Below are 17,131 nucleotides of genomic sequence, written 5' to 3'. Positions count from 1 at the left end.
AATAACAGAAGAATAAAATTTGCAGTGAGGCTGTATGGGCCAATTGGGGGAGGGGCTTAGACTCTTCTCTGCATTGAAAACTGCTCCCTCCCACCCTCAGAGCCACTGAAGTCCTCCTGGAGGAGAGGCCTTGAAATCCTGGCCAGGAATCCTTTGGATCACATTTGGCTGCTACCCCACCTGCCCCTCTGTCATTGAGCGAGACTCCCACAGCCGTTCTCATGCTAGAACAGGGGTCGCCAACCTTTTGGACCTCAGGGACCATCCTACTCATCCTTTTAAATTCCACAGACCAGAGACCCTGGGAAAATCCCCTAAAAATGTCTTCAGGAAAATTCCCCACCCCGTTTTCCTACTGATCGATCATTCTTTATTTTCGATCACAGAATACTGTCTCCAGCTAGGTTCTGGGGGCAGGGAGGAGAGAGACTTTTGGCTTCATGCAAGGAAAGCAGCAGAAGCAGCAGAAGTCTTTCTTTCGCTCCCCCAAACTCCGCCAGAAATGAGTCTTTGTGAGACCTGTCGCACGTGCGCAGCCTTTTGGAGCAGGAGGCCTTGGAGGGTCCCAAAGACTCATTTCTGGAGGAGTTTGGGGGAGAGAAAGAAAGACTTTTGCTGCTTTCCTTGCATGCAGCCAAAAGCAGAAGAAAGAAGAGGAAAGAAGCAACCCAGTGGCCAGGCGAGGTACATGGGGTGAGTGGGGCAAGTTCCCGCCTTCTGCCCTTTCCCCCCTCCCCTCACTACCTCATGTTGTTTGCAATGCAAGTGACGCAAACCTTGTGTTCCCACGGGCCGGCCATGTGGGCGGCGCAGCCTTGTGTTCCTGCGCAGCTTGGATTAATTGCTTTTGGGGGTGACATTTCTCTGCAGACCACCAAAATTTTCTTGTGGGCCACCAGTGGTCCCTGGCCCACTGATTGGCGACCAATGTGCTAGAGTACTGCAGGGCGCTGTCCCTTGGGCTCCCCCTGGAAGACTGTGCAGAAAGAGCAGCTGGCAGTTAAGAGAGCCTGGGATACAAGTGTCCTCAGGGCCTTCCCTTCAAGGGACTCTGGCTGGGGGGTCGGAGGGGGAAAGTGAGGGGAGGGGGCAGGCAGAGGCCCAGATGTGGGGCTGCTTTCCTAAATCCTCTGCCATAGCCACACACACACACACCGTCCAGGATCTGCTTGGCTTCCAACCCCGTTGCGCCTCTTATGGGCGTGGAAAGCAAACTTTTATTACAGCGCCCAGGCAAACCCGCAGCTTTTATGCGGTCGGTCACCTTCAGAGGAGCTCTGAGGGGGCGGGGAGAAGGGCCGAAGGTTCGGGGCGAGGGCAGAGACCGGGCGCTGCCATAGGCGGAGCAAAGGAGCCAGCAGTTACAGGTGCAAATGCTCGTTAGGCGCCCGGGGGCTGCGGAGGGTAAGAAGTAGTGAAGGAAAAGAGCGCGGCTCCTTGGCGGAAGGGAGCGAGGTCTGGGCCGGACGCTACCCAAACAGGCGGCGACCCCCTTCAGATCATCGACCGCCCCCCTCTGCCCAAAGGTTCCCCCAAAGGCCTGGAGGGCGAAGGGGGATCGATCGGAGAGCCTCACCAGGAGAATCAGCAAGGAGGGCATCGCGGTGGCTGCGTTCACACAACCGGCGTGGCCAGGATGCTTCAACGCTAGCCTACCTGTTGGGGGCAGCGTCTCCTAGGACCCCTCCCTCCCTCCTTTCCCTTTCCCTCCCTCCCTCCCTTCCCTTTCCCTCCCTCCCTCCTTTCCCTTCCCTTTCCCTCCCTCCCTCCTTCCTTCCTTCCCTTCCTTCTTTCCTTCCCTTTCCCTCCTTCCTTCCATCCTTCCCTTCCTTCCCTTCCCCTCCTTCCTTTCCTTCTTTCCTTCCTTCCATCCTTCCTTCCTTCCTTCCCTTCCTTCCTTCCTTCCTTTACTTCCCTTTCCTTTCCTTCCTTCCTTCCTTCCTTCCTTCCTTCCTTCCTTCCTTTCTTCCTTTCTTCCTTCCTTCCTTCCTTTCCTTCCTTCCTTCCTTCCCTTCTCTTTCTCTCCCTTTCCCTCTCTCTCCCCCTCCCTCTCATTCTCTCTCTCCCCCCCCTCTCTCCAGGAACCCCGGAGACGGCAAGGGAGCAGCGCCGTTTCCTCTCTTCTTCCTCGGACCCAGAGAATTTGGGCAGAGTTGGACTTTTTTTGCGGATCCCGACGGGACCCAACCGGGAGCAGCGCATAAGCGCCTCCTCCTTAGCGGGCAGATGGCCTCTTCGGTTGCCGGTGCAAAGGCGCCCGTGGTTGGAGGGCGATGCTGCTACACGGGGCGCCTCTCTGGCTCTTAGGAGCGGCGCTGGGGGCCTTCATGCTTGGGGCTTTTCGCGGTGAGTTTGCAGGGAAGAGTGAAAAGAGAGGAGTCAGAGCTCAGCCCTCCTGTCCTTCTCCGGGCCCTTCCTTCTGCTGCCTGGGCAAGGGGCCAGCAGCTCCGTCCATCCAGCCGCACCTTGACTGGCAAACATTCTCCTCGCTTGGAAGGGTTTCCTCTCTGGGGAGCCGCTCAGATCTTGTGGCCTGCCTCTTATCTAAATGTGCAGTGTGACTTTAAGATGTTGGACCGTCAGCCTATTTCCTCATTTGGGATCGATTCTATCACTGGTGGGGGAGAAAGGAAGGTCTAAAGTTGGGAAAAGAATTGCTGGGAGGGTATTGAGGGTATGAGATTAAAATAGGACCAATGATTCTGGAAAAGGTAATACAGGAGCAAACAAATGTATATATGTATATGTTCTGTCTCACCTTCCTTCTTTCCCAAAAGGTGAAAGAGTACAAACTCACACAAACACAGGCAGGCAAGCTGACTCGGACTTCACAGAGTTAATTCTTTGGAACTGATAATGTCCTTGGCATTCCAACATGCTCTGCCTGCCAAGTCCGAACTGAGAACAAGTAAAAAGCTACTTACAGAAAATTACAAGGCCGACCACAAAAATCATTCACAAAGAAAACCTGAAGCAGGATTAAACTTTATGCAAGGTTTACAAAGTTCCAGCCGACAACACAGCCACTTTTATCCCCTGTGGGGTGTGGCTCAATGACTCAGCTCACTCTCTGACCCTCCCACGCCTCTTACCTTGATGCTCACGTTTCTTCCTAGGATGCTGCTTGGAGTCGAGCCAATACTCTTCCTCTTCTCTCCCTTTCAGGGGCTGCTCCGACATGCCTTCCTCCTGATTAATCTCAGGCTGTTCCTCTCGGTTGTCTGATGGAACCTGAGGCATTATCAGGGAGGAAGGCATTGCCAAAGAGGAAGGTCCTGGGGAGGAAGGCATTCCCAGTTCCTCCTCCTCATCTTCCAAGTCCTCTTCCTCTAACAGCACAGGCTCAGGAATCGGAGCCACAACATGTATATATTTGAACAATTGTATACAGGGAAATATCTATTTATGCGATGCTGACCAAACTGTTATGTCAAGCCAACTTCACTAAGTTCATTGTTTTTAACTGTTTTCTTAGTAATAAAATATTTATTTATTTTTTTAAAAAAAACAGATGTTGGAGGGGATGGAGCTGCAGGGCAAACTGCAACCCCCCCCCCAATCAATGCTGCCCTTCTCCCTCCTCCCTCTCCAGGCTCCCTCTCACACTCCCTGAGCTACTTCTACCTGCACTTGCCAGAGCCCAGCCGGGGGCCACCTCAGTTCTCCATTAGGAGCTACCTGGACAACCAGCCCATCGCTCGCTTTGACAGCCTCAGGGGAAGATGGCGCCCCTGGTGCCCTGGATGGAGGACGGGGAGAAGGAGGCCTTTCTTTCTCCGGAGTGGGTCTTCAGGACCGAGCTGAAGTTATCCAAACGGGACCTCCTGGCTGGAGGTGAGCGGAGGCAGTGCCTCCTTTGGTCTCCCAGGGTTGCAGGGGACGTAGTGGTGAGATTTTCTTGCCTGAAAAGGGAAGACAAAACACACACACACACACAAACCCCTGATTTTCTCCCTCACTTAGGAATTCTACATGGCCTGAGAGCAGCCAAACAGGATTAATGGAAGTAAAAGACGTTTCTCCTTGCGTGATAAAGGAGAAATTGGGTTCCTCTTCCCAGGTGGGAAGGGGGGTATATAGACTCTAATGCTGTCTAGGGCAGGAGTCACCAAATGGTGGTCCTCAAGAAAATTTTGTTGGTCCACAGAAAAAAAATCATTTGCATTGTTTATATTGCACTCAATCAGGGGCCCTCAAACTACGCTGGATATGTGCAATGAAGGGTTGTGTTGCTGCAGAGAGTCTCCCAGTTTGGGGTCTTTTTGTGCTGGTCAGAGGGGGGCAGAAATTCCAACTTGCGGTCTGCTTCAGCCTCCTGGTGTGGGGTTTTGGGCGAAGGCTGGAGGGAAGGGCCGCTGGTGGTGAAGAGCCGGAGGGCCTCGTTCCAGTGGGACTGCATCATGGCCTGGAACTGGCTGACCATCCCAGGTGCCGATATCTGGCCTTGCACTCCCACAGGTCTTTCCTCTGCTTGGAAAGCCTCTGCTCCTAGTCCTCAGTGAGGTGCTTCTGCTGAGCCTCCTTCTCGGTCAGAGTCAATTTGAACAGACCCGGCTATTTGGCCAACTCTTTCTTAGCTCCAACCCCTGCTTCCTGTTGGGGCCCTAAGGAGCCCAGCGGGCAGGCGAGGAGGGTCTGGGCGGGGGTGGGAGAGTAGAGGCAGGTGAGGCACTCCCCCTTGGACATGACATTGAGTTGGCCACGCCCACCCAGTCACATGACCACCTAGCTACGCCCACCCAGCTGGTCATTAGGCAGCTCATATTAGTGGTCCGCGGGATTAAAACTTACGAATTTAGTGGTCCCTGAGGTCCAGAAGGTTGGGGACCCCTGGGACTGGGGAGAGGAACCCTGGACCTCTTTCCTTCACCCCCACCCCCCTGGGTCTCCTTCAGGGCCTCACACTTGGCAGGCGGTTTTGGGCTGTGAGCTCCGGGAAGACAGGAGCACAGGAGGGTTTTTCCGCTACGGCTACGATGGGAGGGACTTCATCAGCTTCGACAAGGAGACCCTCACCTGGGTGGCAGCTCAGCCCCATGCCTGGAAGACCAAGGAGGAGTGGGACAAGGATCCTGGTTGGTCCGAGAGAAACAAATTCTTCCTGGAGGAGACCTGCATTGAGTGGCTGCAGAGATACCTGTCCTACAAGAACAAGACTCAGGAGACGACAGGTGAGTGGCAAAGGGGGGGCGGGCAAGCTGCCTTTTAAAATATGGACAGAAAAGGGTCAGGAAGTATCCCAGATTGCATTACAGAAAGAAAATAATCTTCAATGACCCCCAGTGTAAGTACTTTTTAAAAATAATAATAAAGTGAGCAAGGAATCCATATGCAGAAGGTCTCCTTCTATTTCCCTGGGAAAGTCTTGCAAAGTAAAAGAAATGGATGTCCTGTGTTGGGGTGGGAAGGAAATTATCAGTCTGTTCCTGATTTCCATCTGAACAACCGGAACAACTTCAATTTGGGAGTTTAAAATTGAATCAATCTCCCAAACTGGGGATTATGTTGGCCAGTGTGAGAGCCTCACCCCAAATTCCATGTATCCTGTTAAAAAAAAAACCTAAAGAGCTCCGATGGCCCGTTTTGGGGGCTCCCACAGGCTGAAAGAGAGCCGTGGGAGAGGATGGCCAGGTGAGGTCTTGCTACTTCAATCGCCTGGCCAGAAACCCTCAAAATCCCAGGAATCCCATTTTGGCTGTTTCTGCAGAGCCCCCAGTGGGGAAGGTGACCCGCAAGGTGGTGGATGAAAACTTGGAGATCCTCATTTGCCAGGCCTTTGGCTTCTACCCCAAGGAGATCCAGGCCACCTGGAGGAGGGACGGAGAGATCTGGGAACACGAGACCTTCCATAGGAACGTGGCCCCCAACTCAGATGGGACCTATTATGTCCAGCTCAGCATTGAGATCAACCCCAAGGAGAGGGACCGTTTTCGGTGTCACCTGGAGCAGTGATCCCCAACCTTTTTTATGCCGCGGCCCGGTATCCCCAACCTTTTTTATGCCGCGGCCCGGTACCGGCATCAGCTGGGCGCCACCATCTTGTTTTGATGAAAAAGTGCTTCCGGTGAGCTTTCTATCTGGAAAAGCTCACCGGAAGCACTTTTTCATCAAACCAAGATGGCGGCGCCTAGCAAACCAGCGGCCCGGTAGGACTTGTTCCACGGACCGGTGGTTGGGGACCCCTGACCTGGAGCACGAGGGCTTGCAGGAGCCCTTGGACTTGGCTTTCAAGGAGGAAAGAGGTGAGAGGCTGAGAGGGTAGAAGTAGATTTTAGAGAAATGTTTGAAAATCTGTGTGTGTGGGGGCGGGGGGTAGTTTTCTTCTGCAACATCTCATGTTTTCAGATGAAGAGCAGGAAAGGTTCTGCATTTAGCAATGGGAGAGAAGTGGTTTCTGTCAGAAGAGTTGGAAATGGTAATTCAATAGCAACAGTATGAAGATATGAAGATATATGAGATGTTTGCTTGTGGCTCCTCCTTCTGCCCTTCAAGGCCATTCCCTCCTCCCTCTTTAGCCTTGGAGGGGAGGGGCTTCCTTCAGGTGGGGGCACTTCCTAGAGGCCAATGAAGGTTGGGAAAGGCTTCCACTGTTCAGCATCTCCACTTCAGGGAACTCTGGATCTGTCTAATGATCGGAACCATCTTTCTCCTTCTTTATCTCCAGGGTGGCTGATTCCTGTGGTAATTGTAGCAGGCTTACTCCCAGTAGTTGCGATTCCCTTCCTGATATGTAAGTGAAACAAACACACCCTCCAACACCCACCCCTGGGTCCTTCTGTGTTGACTGAGCTGGTGTGGATGGGAGAAAGGCTCTCTGAGGGTTGCAGCCAGGACCCCCATGAGACCCTCCCCCACAAACAGCATTTAGAACATAGGCCAGAAAGGAAGAAGAAACTATGCAGCTATTATTCCACTTCCTGCAAAACTCAATATATTCCTGTTCTCTGGGAGGTATTTATTTATTTATTTATTTTATTTATTTGATTTGCCAATTGTTTACAAGATAATAAGTATAAGCGTATACATAGTTGTGAATACATGAAATGGGTACATATAAGAAAAATAAAAGAATAAGAGAAACAATAGGACAGGGACGGTAGGCACGTTGGTGCGCTTATGCACGCCCCCTACAGACCTCTTAGGAAGGGGGTGAGGTCAATAGTAGACAGTCTAAGGTTAAAGTTTTTGGGGTTTGGGGAAGAGACTACAGAGTCGGGTAGAGTATTCCAGACGTTGACCACTCTGTTGCTGAAGTCGTATTTCCTGCAATCAAGTTTGGTGCGGTTTACTTTGAGTTTGTATCTATTGTGTGCTCTTGTGTTGTTATGGTTGAAGCTGAAGTATTCATTGACAGGTAGGACATTGCAATGTATGATTTTATATACCATGCTTAAGTCAGACCGAAGACGGCGTAATTCAAGGTTTTCTAGTTCTAGAATTTCAAGTCTGATGGCATAAGGTATTCTACAACGAGTAGAAGAGTGGAGAACTCTCCTTGTGAAATATTTCTGGACTTTCTCAATTGTGCTAATATCAGATACGTAATGAGGGTTCCAGACTGATGAACTGTATTCGAGTATTGGTCTAGCAAATGTTTTGTATGCTCTGGTTAGTAGTGTGATATTACCAGAGAAAAAGCTACGTAGGATTAGGTTAACAACTCTTAATGCCTTTTTGGCTATGTAGTTGCAGTGGGCTCTAGCACTTAGATCATTAGAGGTGAGTATTCCAAGGTCCTTTACAGAGCTTGGGTCATCAACAAGATCTTGATTATTCAGCTTGTATTTTATTTTCTGATTTTTTTTGCCAATATGCAAGACAGAGCATTTATTTGTTGAGATTTGAAGTTGCCATTTGTTTGACCATTCAGATACATAGTCGAGATCTTTTTGAAGGGTAGCAGTATTGTCTGTGGTATTAAACTCTTTGGCCTCAATCCACCTCCTTCAGAGGAGCAAATATCAGCAGCTCAGGAGTCCAAGGGAAATTCCCTTAAGTGTTCTGGGGAGAGCTGGAAAACCCATAATGCTGTCCCTCAAGAAGATCCATTTGCCACCTGGCAAAGGGAAGCTCTGATGGAAGGGGAGATCCATGGAGGGAAAACCTGAGGACAGGCAGGAGCAGGGAGGAAGGTCCAGTGGGGGAAGCTTCTTCTTCTTCTTCTTCTTCTTCTTCTTCTTCTTCTTCTTCTTCTTCTTCTTCTTCTTCTTCTTCTTCTTCTTCTTCTTCTTCTTCTTCTTCTTCTTCTTCTTCTTCTTCTTCTTCTTCTTCTTCTTCTTCTTCTTCTTCTTCTTCTTCTTCTTCTTCTTCTTCTTCTTCTTCTTCTTCTTCTTCTTCTTCTTCTTCTTCTTCTCTCCTCCTCCTCCTCCTCCTCCTCCTCCTCCTCCTCCTCCTCCTCCTCCTCCTCCTCCTCCTCCTCCTCCTCCTCCTCCTGTTCTTCCTGTTCTTCCTGTTCCTGTTCCTCCTCCTCCTCCTGTTCCTCTTGCTCCTTCTCCTCCTACTCAGAGCAAGAGACCCGAGAGGGAGGGAGGATGCAGGACTTGTCTCCTCAACTGAGTTTCACCAAGTGCATCTCAGCACTTCCTGGTAATTTTCTCAGCAAGATTTTGGAAGCGCTTTGCCATTTCCTTCCAGGATGGTTCTTTTGACTTGTTTGTGATTCTGTGACCCAGCCAGGCCCAGATTAGACTTTCAAGATCAGCCAAAAGTTGCTCCTTCTTAGATCTGGGTAGCTTAAGATTGGGTCACAAATGTTATGACAGTGGAATCAAGAACTTCTGAGTCCAGAGTATATGAGGAAATACCATCTGTCTGGTGCCAAGAAGATTGTGGGTGGTTTGAAATCATTTTTGTCGGGCCATTGATGGCAGTTCATTGCAGGTGTTCAGAATAAATCCTTCTCCAGCTCAGGCAGGAGCTCTCCCCCCCACCCCCAAATAAACTAGCTGTCTTCTCTTTTTGCCACCTGTCAGGCTGGTTTGGGAGAAGACGAGGAAATAACCACTATCAGGAAGTGGCAATCTGCCATGATCAGGCTCCTTCACAAAGAGGTCCTTCTTCCCCCGAGAATGAAGCAGAAGATGAGATTCGATCTCCCTTGTTGCCTAAATCAACATCAGAGGTGAGTGTGGCTGTTTCCGGCTATTGCTGCTCTTGAAGAGACAAAACTCCAGGCTTCAAATAGACCCAAGAACCAAGACCATCAAGGTTGTTGGGGTGGGGAATTACATTTTTCCAAGGTAGTCATGGATTGTTGGCTTCCTGGGGGCTCCTCTGATGGGCTGGTCTGCAGTGGAAGATCCAGCTCAGCTCAGCCTCACTGGCCCCTCAGCTCCTAGGCAGGAGAGGGGAGGGAGGGAGGGAGGGAGAGAAGGAGGGAGAGGAGAGGAGAGAGAGAGGGAAGGAGAGAAAAAGGGAGAGAGAGAGGAGGGAGAGGGAGAGAGTGAGAGGGAGAGAGAGGGAGGGAGAGAAGGGAGGGAGAAGAAATGGGAGGGAGAGAGAGGGAGGAGAGAAGGAGGGAGGGAGGGAGGGAGAGGAGAGAGAGGAGAGGGAGAGAGAGGGAAGGAGAGAAGGAGGGAGAGGGAGAGGGAGGGAGGGAGGGAGAGGAGAGAGAGAGAGAGAGAAGGAGGGTGAGAGAGAGAGAGAGAGAGGGGAGGGTGGGAGAGAGGGAGGGAGAGGGAGGGAGAGAGGGAGGGAGAGAGAGGCAGGGAGGGAGGGGGGGGGGAGGGAGGGAGAAGGAGAGGTAGGGGAAGGAGAGAGGGAGAGAGAGAGGAGGAAGATAGAGAGGGAGGGAGGGAGGCAGAGGGAGGGGGAAAGAGGGTGGGAGAGGGAGGGAGGGAGAGAAGGAGGGAGAGAGGGAGAGGGAGGGAGGGAGAGAGGGAGGGAGGGAGAGGGAGACGGGGAAGGAGCCAGCAGCAGGAGTCAGGGCACCCTGGGGAAATGGGGGATTTCTGTCCAGGAAAGATTGTATCCCTGCATTCATACTCATGTTTATTCTTATACCTATTATCTTCCAAGCAATTGTCAAATCAAATAAAAAATAAAAAAAGGACTGGAGGGGAGGAGGAGAGGAAAAGGTCAACTGGGGCTATCCAGGCAAAAAAAGGCTCCTTGGTCTTGATGAGCTGGAGGCATAAGGAACCCTGGGGGAGCAGTGAGGAAGCCCCCACCAGCAGCTCTTTGTGCATGGGAGAGGGGGGGTTGCAATCCTTCCTTCCTCTTTGGCTGCTCCCCTCCTGCCTGGGGAGGCTGCAGTGTGGGGAGGAAGAGAGAGCTGAGGGGAGGAGAGAAGAAACAGGCCCCCACCCCATACATATGGGGGTGTTGACTTTCTCCATTTTCCCCCTCTTTGAAGCACAAGGCATCCTACGGAGTGCACAGGAGTCGGAGTGATCCAGGAGCCTCAGTGTCACCATTGTGCAGGCAAGAAAAGCGGAGTGCAAGGTGGAAAACGTGGGATGGGAGCCACCCAAGCGCATCCGTGAACACCAACTGGCAGTCAGAGGACATGATGAAAACTCCTTAATTTCACAATATAGGGATAGACTCAACCATCGTTTCAACTGGGAAACTGTGAGCAAGCCAAATCCAGAAAACAGTAGAGAATTCCTGGAGGTTTGGCACTTACTGTGGACAAATTGGCCATCAACAGGCACATAGAGATAAACAACATCTACATCCAACTTAAAAGAAACAGTCCAAACACCCAAAGGAAACAAAAAGTACCTTTTAACCACCAATCTATATGAGCAAAAATAAACACCAAGGTTAACACTAGACCAGCAACCAAGTAAACAGCATCCCAATTGAACAATTACCAATACAGGCAAAGAAGCTAACATTAAACAACAGCTTAATCAAGGAACTCCAAGAAGAGCCCTGCCAACAGTGACAGGGCAAGTCACTAGGATCTAAAAAGAGAGCAAACCCCACTCACTTCTAGCTCTGATGACCTTACCTAAGAGCCCTGGTGGCCCAGTGATTAGAATGCAGTATTGCAGGCTGACTCCACCGACTGCCAGCAGTTCGATCCTGACCGGCTCAAGGTTGACTCAGCCTTCCATCCTCCAGATTGTTGGGGACAATATGCTGACTCTGTCAACAGCTTAGAAAGAGCTGTAAAGCACTGTGAAGGGGATGTAAGTCAATATAAGTCAATATAAGTAACAATAAGTGGGGGGTCCTGTGCAGCCCCTCCCAGCCTTGCTGTGTTTGGGGACTTTTACAAAAGAACCCGATTCTTGTCCTTGTATTTCTTCTTGCTGCAGTCAGCATAGATCTCATTAAAGGATGAGGTTTCTTATGTGTCCTCCCCCCTCCCCAGATTAGGGAGGCGAGGAGCAGATCCAGGGCCAAGTGATGTTCCTTGACTGTGACTTCCACCTGTACTGTTTCTCCCTGGAGGAGTCTTGGGGGCCTGGCTGAGGTGGTCACATAGCTGGTTCCAGTTCAGCAGAGACACGAAGGAAGGCTCTCTGCAGCTTTGCCACTCGCAACCCCAGGAAAAGTCTCGTGGCAAAGGAATGGAGCGAGGGCCTTGCAAGTTCCCTTAGGGAGATGCCTGGATGGAGATGGGGGAACCTCAGGGTCTTGGGAATGGTTACTGCGGGCATATGAGAAACCATTGAGCATATTCCCAAGAAGTTGCCAGGAAGATCTTTGTCCACATTGCAGAAACATGCCCTTCTGCTTTTCCTTTTTATTTGAATTCTTGAATGTTGCTTTCCCCTGCCCCTTTCTTTTTTTTTTTCCTTTGCTTTTTTGTATACTTCTTTATGTTTTGTAACTTTATTAATGTTTGGGGGGAAAAACACCAGCAATAAAAGCTAAACTATTTGGATGATAACTTGCTGTACAGTTCTTGATTTATGTGTTTGCTTATCAAATGTATACACACCATCCGTCTCATCTTTCCTGAAGGGTTTACAAAGAAATTACAATTTCCTTCCGTTCTAATGAATGTTGATGCCGATGATATAAAAAGAGGTCTGATAGCTATTAGGGTTGTGAACAATCTTTCACAAGTATCACACCAGGTGTCAGACTACAGAACTTTTTCCCATTCCATTAACAAGAATGAACTTTACTTCTGAATGAACTAAAGAGGCTGAAAAAATGTTAGAAAGCAACATAACGATGATGGAGTTAACTGAAGCACTCAAGAAGCAAAATAATGGAAAGGCACCAGGCCCAGATGGACTCCTGGCAGAATTTTATAAAACATTACAAGAATCGTTGAATCTTCCATTGCTAGATGTTATGAATGAAGTTATGTTAAAGAAGAAGATACCTAAATCATGGTCAGAAGCCTATATTACACTTATTCCTAAAGAGGAGGGCGACCAATTACAAATTAAGAACTATAGACCCATTTCTTTACTAAATACAGATTACAAAATCTTTGCTTCAATATTGGCAGAAAGACTAAAAAAATATTTAAATAATTTTATCTATCCTGATCAAAATGGATTTCTGCCAAAGAGACAAATTAAAGACAATATGAGAATAATGTTGGACACCTTGGAATACTACGAGGCACATCCTGAAAAAAAATGGCTCTGATATTTCTAGATGCACAGAAGGCATTTGATAATGTGAATTGGCGATTCATGCTATTACTGTTGGAACAAATGGGTTTTGCTAGAAAATTCATCCAAGCAATAGAAGCTATATACTATAAGCAAATGGCAAAAGTAATGATAGAGGGAGAGCTGACAGACTCTATTAATATAAGAAAAGGAACAAGACAAGGGTGCCCACTATCACCTTTGTTGTTTGTGTTAACTTTGCGAGTGTTAAACAGAAATATTAGAGATGAAAAGAATATAAAAGGAATGAAAATCAAAAAGGAAGAATTTAAGCTGCAAGCATTTGCGGATGATCTGGTTTTCATTTTAGAAGACTCTTTAGAAACAGCATCAAAAATGATAGAAAAGATAGAGACATATGGAAAGGTGGCTGGTTTGAAAATAAATAAAGATAAGACAAAGATTTTGACAAAGAATATGCTATTAAGACAAAAGGAAGAACTGGCAGACCTATTGAAAATTCAATCACGAATAAGATCAAGTACTTGGGGATATATTTGACAGCAAGATGTAGTACATTAAAAGAGAATAATTATATTAAACTTAAACAGCAGATAGCGCTAGATTTGGCGAAATGGGAAAACTTACAACTCTCACTAATAGGGAAAATCTCAACAATCAAGATGAATATATTACCCAGAATTTTATATTTGTTTCAAACAATTCCAATTAAGCTCGGAAAAGACTATTTTGAAGATTTAAATAAAATTGTGTTGAAATATATATGGCAAGGTAAGAAAGCGAGAATAAAGTTAAAACTTTTGCAAGACGCTAGAATTAGAGGAGGATTTGGTTTGCCTAATTGGGAATTGTACTACCAAGCTACAAATTTGATGTGGGTCAAGGAATGGATAACACTAAGAAATGCTAGATTGTTGACATTAGAAGGACATGATTTGTTGTTGGGGTGGCATGCTTTTTTATGGTACAAAGGAACTAAAACACAGGGGTATTTTAGAAGACATTATATACGGGAGTCTCTGTGGTTAAATTGGGAGAAGAGTAAAAGACAATGTTATTTGAAAATTCCAGTCTGGTTATCGAATATTGAAGCATTCTCGTATCTTATAACATACAAAAAGGAACAAACAGTTAGATATGGTGAAATACTGAATGAAAAGGGTGAACTTAAATCTATGCAAAAACTAGAGGAACAAGGTATAAAGATGAATTGGTTTTCATATGCGCAAATACATTCAAGGTATGATGAAGATTCTAAAACAGAAGGTTTCATGATAAACTGACTGATTTAGATAAGATTTTGACAGGTACTGATGAAAAGGTAATGTGTCGTTGTATGTCTAAAAGGAGATTGACCAGTGACTCAGTTCAGCTCATTTATTAGTCCGAGATCGCTCGGTTCGAAAAGCGGCGCTTTATTCTCTGGGCTGACTGACTCCGCGATTAGTTTCCCCAATCGCGGGGATTGCGCAGAATCAGTGCGCTTGGCCAATCAGCTCGTACTGATGACAAGAATGGTAATGACCGTACAGAACAGTATGGATATCTATTAGAAATTAAACTAGAAGAAGAACAAGTTAAAGAAACTATGGTTGCTTGGGGGAAGAATTTTGGATATGGGATTGATTTAGAGAAATGACAAAAATTGTGGTCTCAAAATTATAAAATGACAATGTCAACAGCATATAAAGAAAATTTGTATAAGATGTTATATAGGTGGCATTTCCCCCCGACAAGAATAGCAAGAATGTTCAAGAATAAATCCGAAAAATGTTGGAAATGTCATCAGACACCTGGCTCATTTTATCATATGTGGTGGACTTGTGCGGATGGTAAAAATACTGGGCTAAAATCCACATGTGCTTGGAAAAAATGACAAAAAAACATATAGACTTGAAACCAGAGATATTTTTATTGGGAATTTTACCTGAAATATATAGTAAAGACTTGAAATACCTGACTGTAAATGTATTAACAGCGGCTAGGATTGTATTTGCTAAAAACTGGAAAAATGAGAAAATACCATCACAGGAGGAAATCATTAAGAAAATATTGGAATGTGCTGAAATGAGTAGATTGACATTTGAAATTAGAGAACAAGAGGATAAACAATTTTATAAAATTTGGGGTCTTTTCTATCTATGGTTAGACAACAAAGTACAGTAATGAAATATGTAGATTTTTAGAAAATAATAAATATATAAAGATGTACTTCTTATTACAAAATGATTTTAGGATAGATTTGGGATGATAATATGAACTGTTATACAATAAATTAAGTAAATTATGGTTATCTTGTAAAACATGAATGAATAAAAGTATAGTCAAATGATTGATTAATAATGATACTAAGGTATTTAATTTTTGATTGACAATATGAGATTATATGTAATGAAGACTATCTAATTGAAGCTATGTAATTGAAGACTACGAAATGGAAGCACAAAACACTTTGTAAACCAACCGGCGCACTGTATGTACACCTATGGAAGATAGCTTGATGTTTTTATTTTTGTTTGTTTATGTTTGTTTTTAAAAACCAATAAAAATTAAAAAAAAAGAATGAACTTCTGAAAACCAAACGTATCAAAAGGAATCTTTTATTGAGACAATTCATGTAGGAGTTCAAAGCAGCGTCTGAGGTCTCTTGGGCATGTAGAGACATATGGAAAGGTGGCTGGTTTGAAAATAAATAAAGATAAGAGACAAAGATTTTGACAAAGAATATGCTATTAAGACAAAAGGAAGAACTGGCAGACCTATTGAAAATTCAAGTCACGAATAAGATCAAGTACTTGGGGATATATTTGACAGCAAGATGTAGTACATTAAAAGAGAATAATTATATTAAACTTAAACAGCAGATAGCGCTAGATTTGGCGAAATGGGAAAACTTACAACTCTCACTAATAGGGAGAATCTCAACAATCAAGATGAATATATTACCCAGAATTTTATATTTGTTTCAAACAATTCCAATTAAGCTCGGAAAAGACTATTTTGAAGATTTAAATAAAATTGTGTTGAAATATATATGGCAAGGTAAGAAAGCGAGAATAAAGTTAAAACTTTTGCAAGATGCTAGAATTAGAGGCGGATTTGGTTTGCCTAATTGGGAATTGTACTACCAAGCTACAAATTTGATGTGGGTCAAGGAATGGATAACACTAAGAAATGCTAGATTGTTGACATTAGAAGGACATGATTTGTTGTTGGGGTGGCATGCTTTTTTATGGTACAAAGGAACTAAAACACAGGGGTATTTTAGAAGACATTATATACGGGAGTCTCTGTGGTTAAATTGGGAGAAGAGTAAAAGACAATGTTATTTGAAAATTCCAGTCTGGTTATCGAATATTGAAGCATTCTCGTATCTTATAACATACAAAAAGGAACAAACAGTTAGATATGGTGAAATACTGAATGAAAAGGGTGAACTTAAATCTATGCAAAAACTAGAGGAACAAGGTATAAAGATGAATTGGTTTTCATATGCGCAAATACATTCAAGGTATGATGAAGATTCTAAAACAGAAGGTTTCTATGATAAACTGACTGATTTAGATAAGATTTTGACAGGTACTGATGAAAAGGTAATTAAAAAATTGTATGTGTCGTTTCCGGCGCAATGAAGGAGACTTGGGGACCAGTGACTCAGTTCAGCACATTTATTAGTCCCGAGATCGGCTCGGGTTCCGAAGGGAAAAGCGGCGGCTTTTATTCTCTGGCCGCGGCGGCCGCGGCCAATGGCACTGCTTTGAATCTCCCGCGATTAGTTTCCACCAATCGCGGGGGATTCGCGGCAGGCCAATCAGTGCGGCTCGCTCGGCCAATCAGCTCGCCGTGCGTCTTGGCCAATCGCTGTGCGGGTCTACAAGAATGGTAATGACCGTACAGAAAAGTATGGATATCTATTAGAAATTAAACTAGAAGAAGAACAAGTTAAAGAAACTATGGTTGCTTGGGGGAAGAATTTTGGATATGGGATTGATTTAGAGAAATGACAAAAATTGTGGTCTCAAAATTATAAAATGACAATGTCAACAGCATATAAAGAAAATTTGTATAAGATGTTATACAGGTGGCATTTCCCCCCGACAAGAATAGCAAGAATGTTCAAGAATAAATCCAAAAAATGTTGGAAATGTCATCAGACACCTGGCTCATTTTACCATATGTGGTGGACTTGTGCGGATGGTAAAAATACTGGGCTAAAATCCACATGTGCTTGGAAAAAATGACAAAAAAACATATAGACTTGAAACCAGAGATATTTTTATTGGGAATTTTACCTGAAATATATAGTAAAGACTTGAAATACCTGACTGTAAATGTATTAACAGCGGCTAGGATTGTATTTGCTAAAAACTGGAAAAATGAGAAAATACCATCACAGGAGGAAATCATTAACAAAATATTGGAATGTGCTGAAATGAGTAGATTGACATTTGAAATTAGAGAACAAGAGGATAAACAATTTTATAAAATTTGGGATCTTTTCTATCTATGGTTAGACAACAAAGTACAGTAATGAAATATGTAGATTTTTAGAAAATAATAGATATATAAAGATGTACTTCTTA

General features: G+C 45.5%; 1 protein-coding gene across 1 annotated transcript; it reads left to right on the top strand.

Annotated features, from left to right (window-relative positions):
- Positions 1–1,399: 1,399 nt before the first annotated feature.
- LOC113432381 (zinc-alpha-2-glycoprotein-like) lies at positions 1,400–11,519 on the top strand. The gene is made up of 8 exons (XM_087948918.1): positions 1,400–2,346; positions 3,593–3,834; positions 4,896–5,171; positions 5,708–5,940; positions 6,188–6,242; positions 6,665–6,730; positions 8,973–9,121; positions 10,355–11,519. Exons 2-8 carry the CDS (start codon positions 3,723–3,725, stop codon positions 10,523–10,525), a joined length of 1,062 nt encoding a protein of 353 aa, XP_087805044.1. The 5' UTR covers positions 1,400–2,346; positions 3,593–3,722; the 3' UTR covers positions 10,526–11,519.
- Positions 11,520–17,131: the final 5,612 nt, after the last annotated feature.

Source organism: Notechis scutatus, unplaced genomic scaffold, assembly GCF_049901735.1.
Source record: "Notechis scutatus isolate UNSWTSFEM ecotype Mainland unplaced genomic scaffold, rNotScu1.2 NSCUSCF38, whole genome shotgun sequence".
NCBI classification, from domain to species: Eukaryota; Metazoa; Chordata; class Lepidosauria; order Squamata; family Elapidae; genus Notechis; species Notechis scutatus.
The sequence above is the reverse complement of the archived record's forward strand: the minus strand, read 5'-3'. Positions and strand labels throughout refer to the sequence as shown.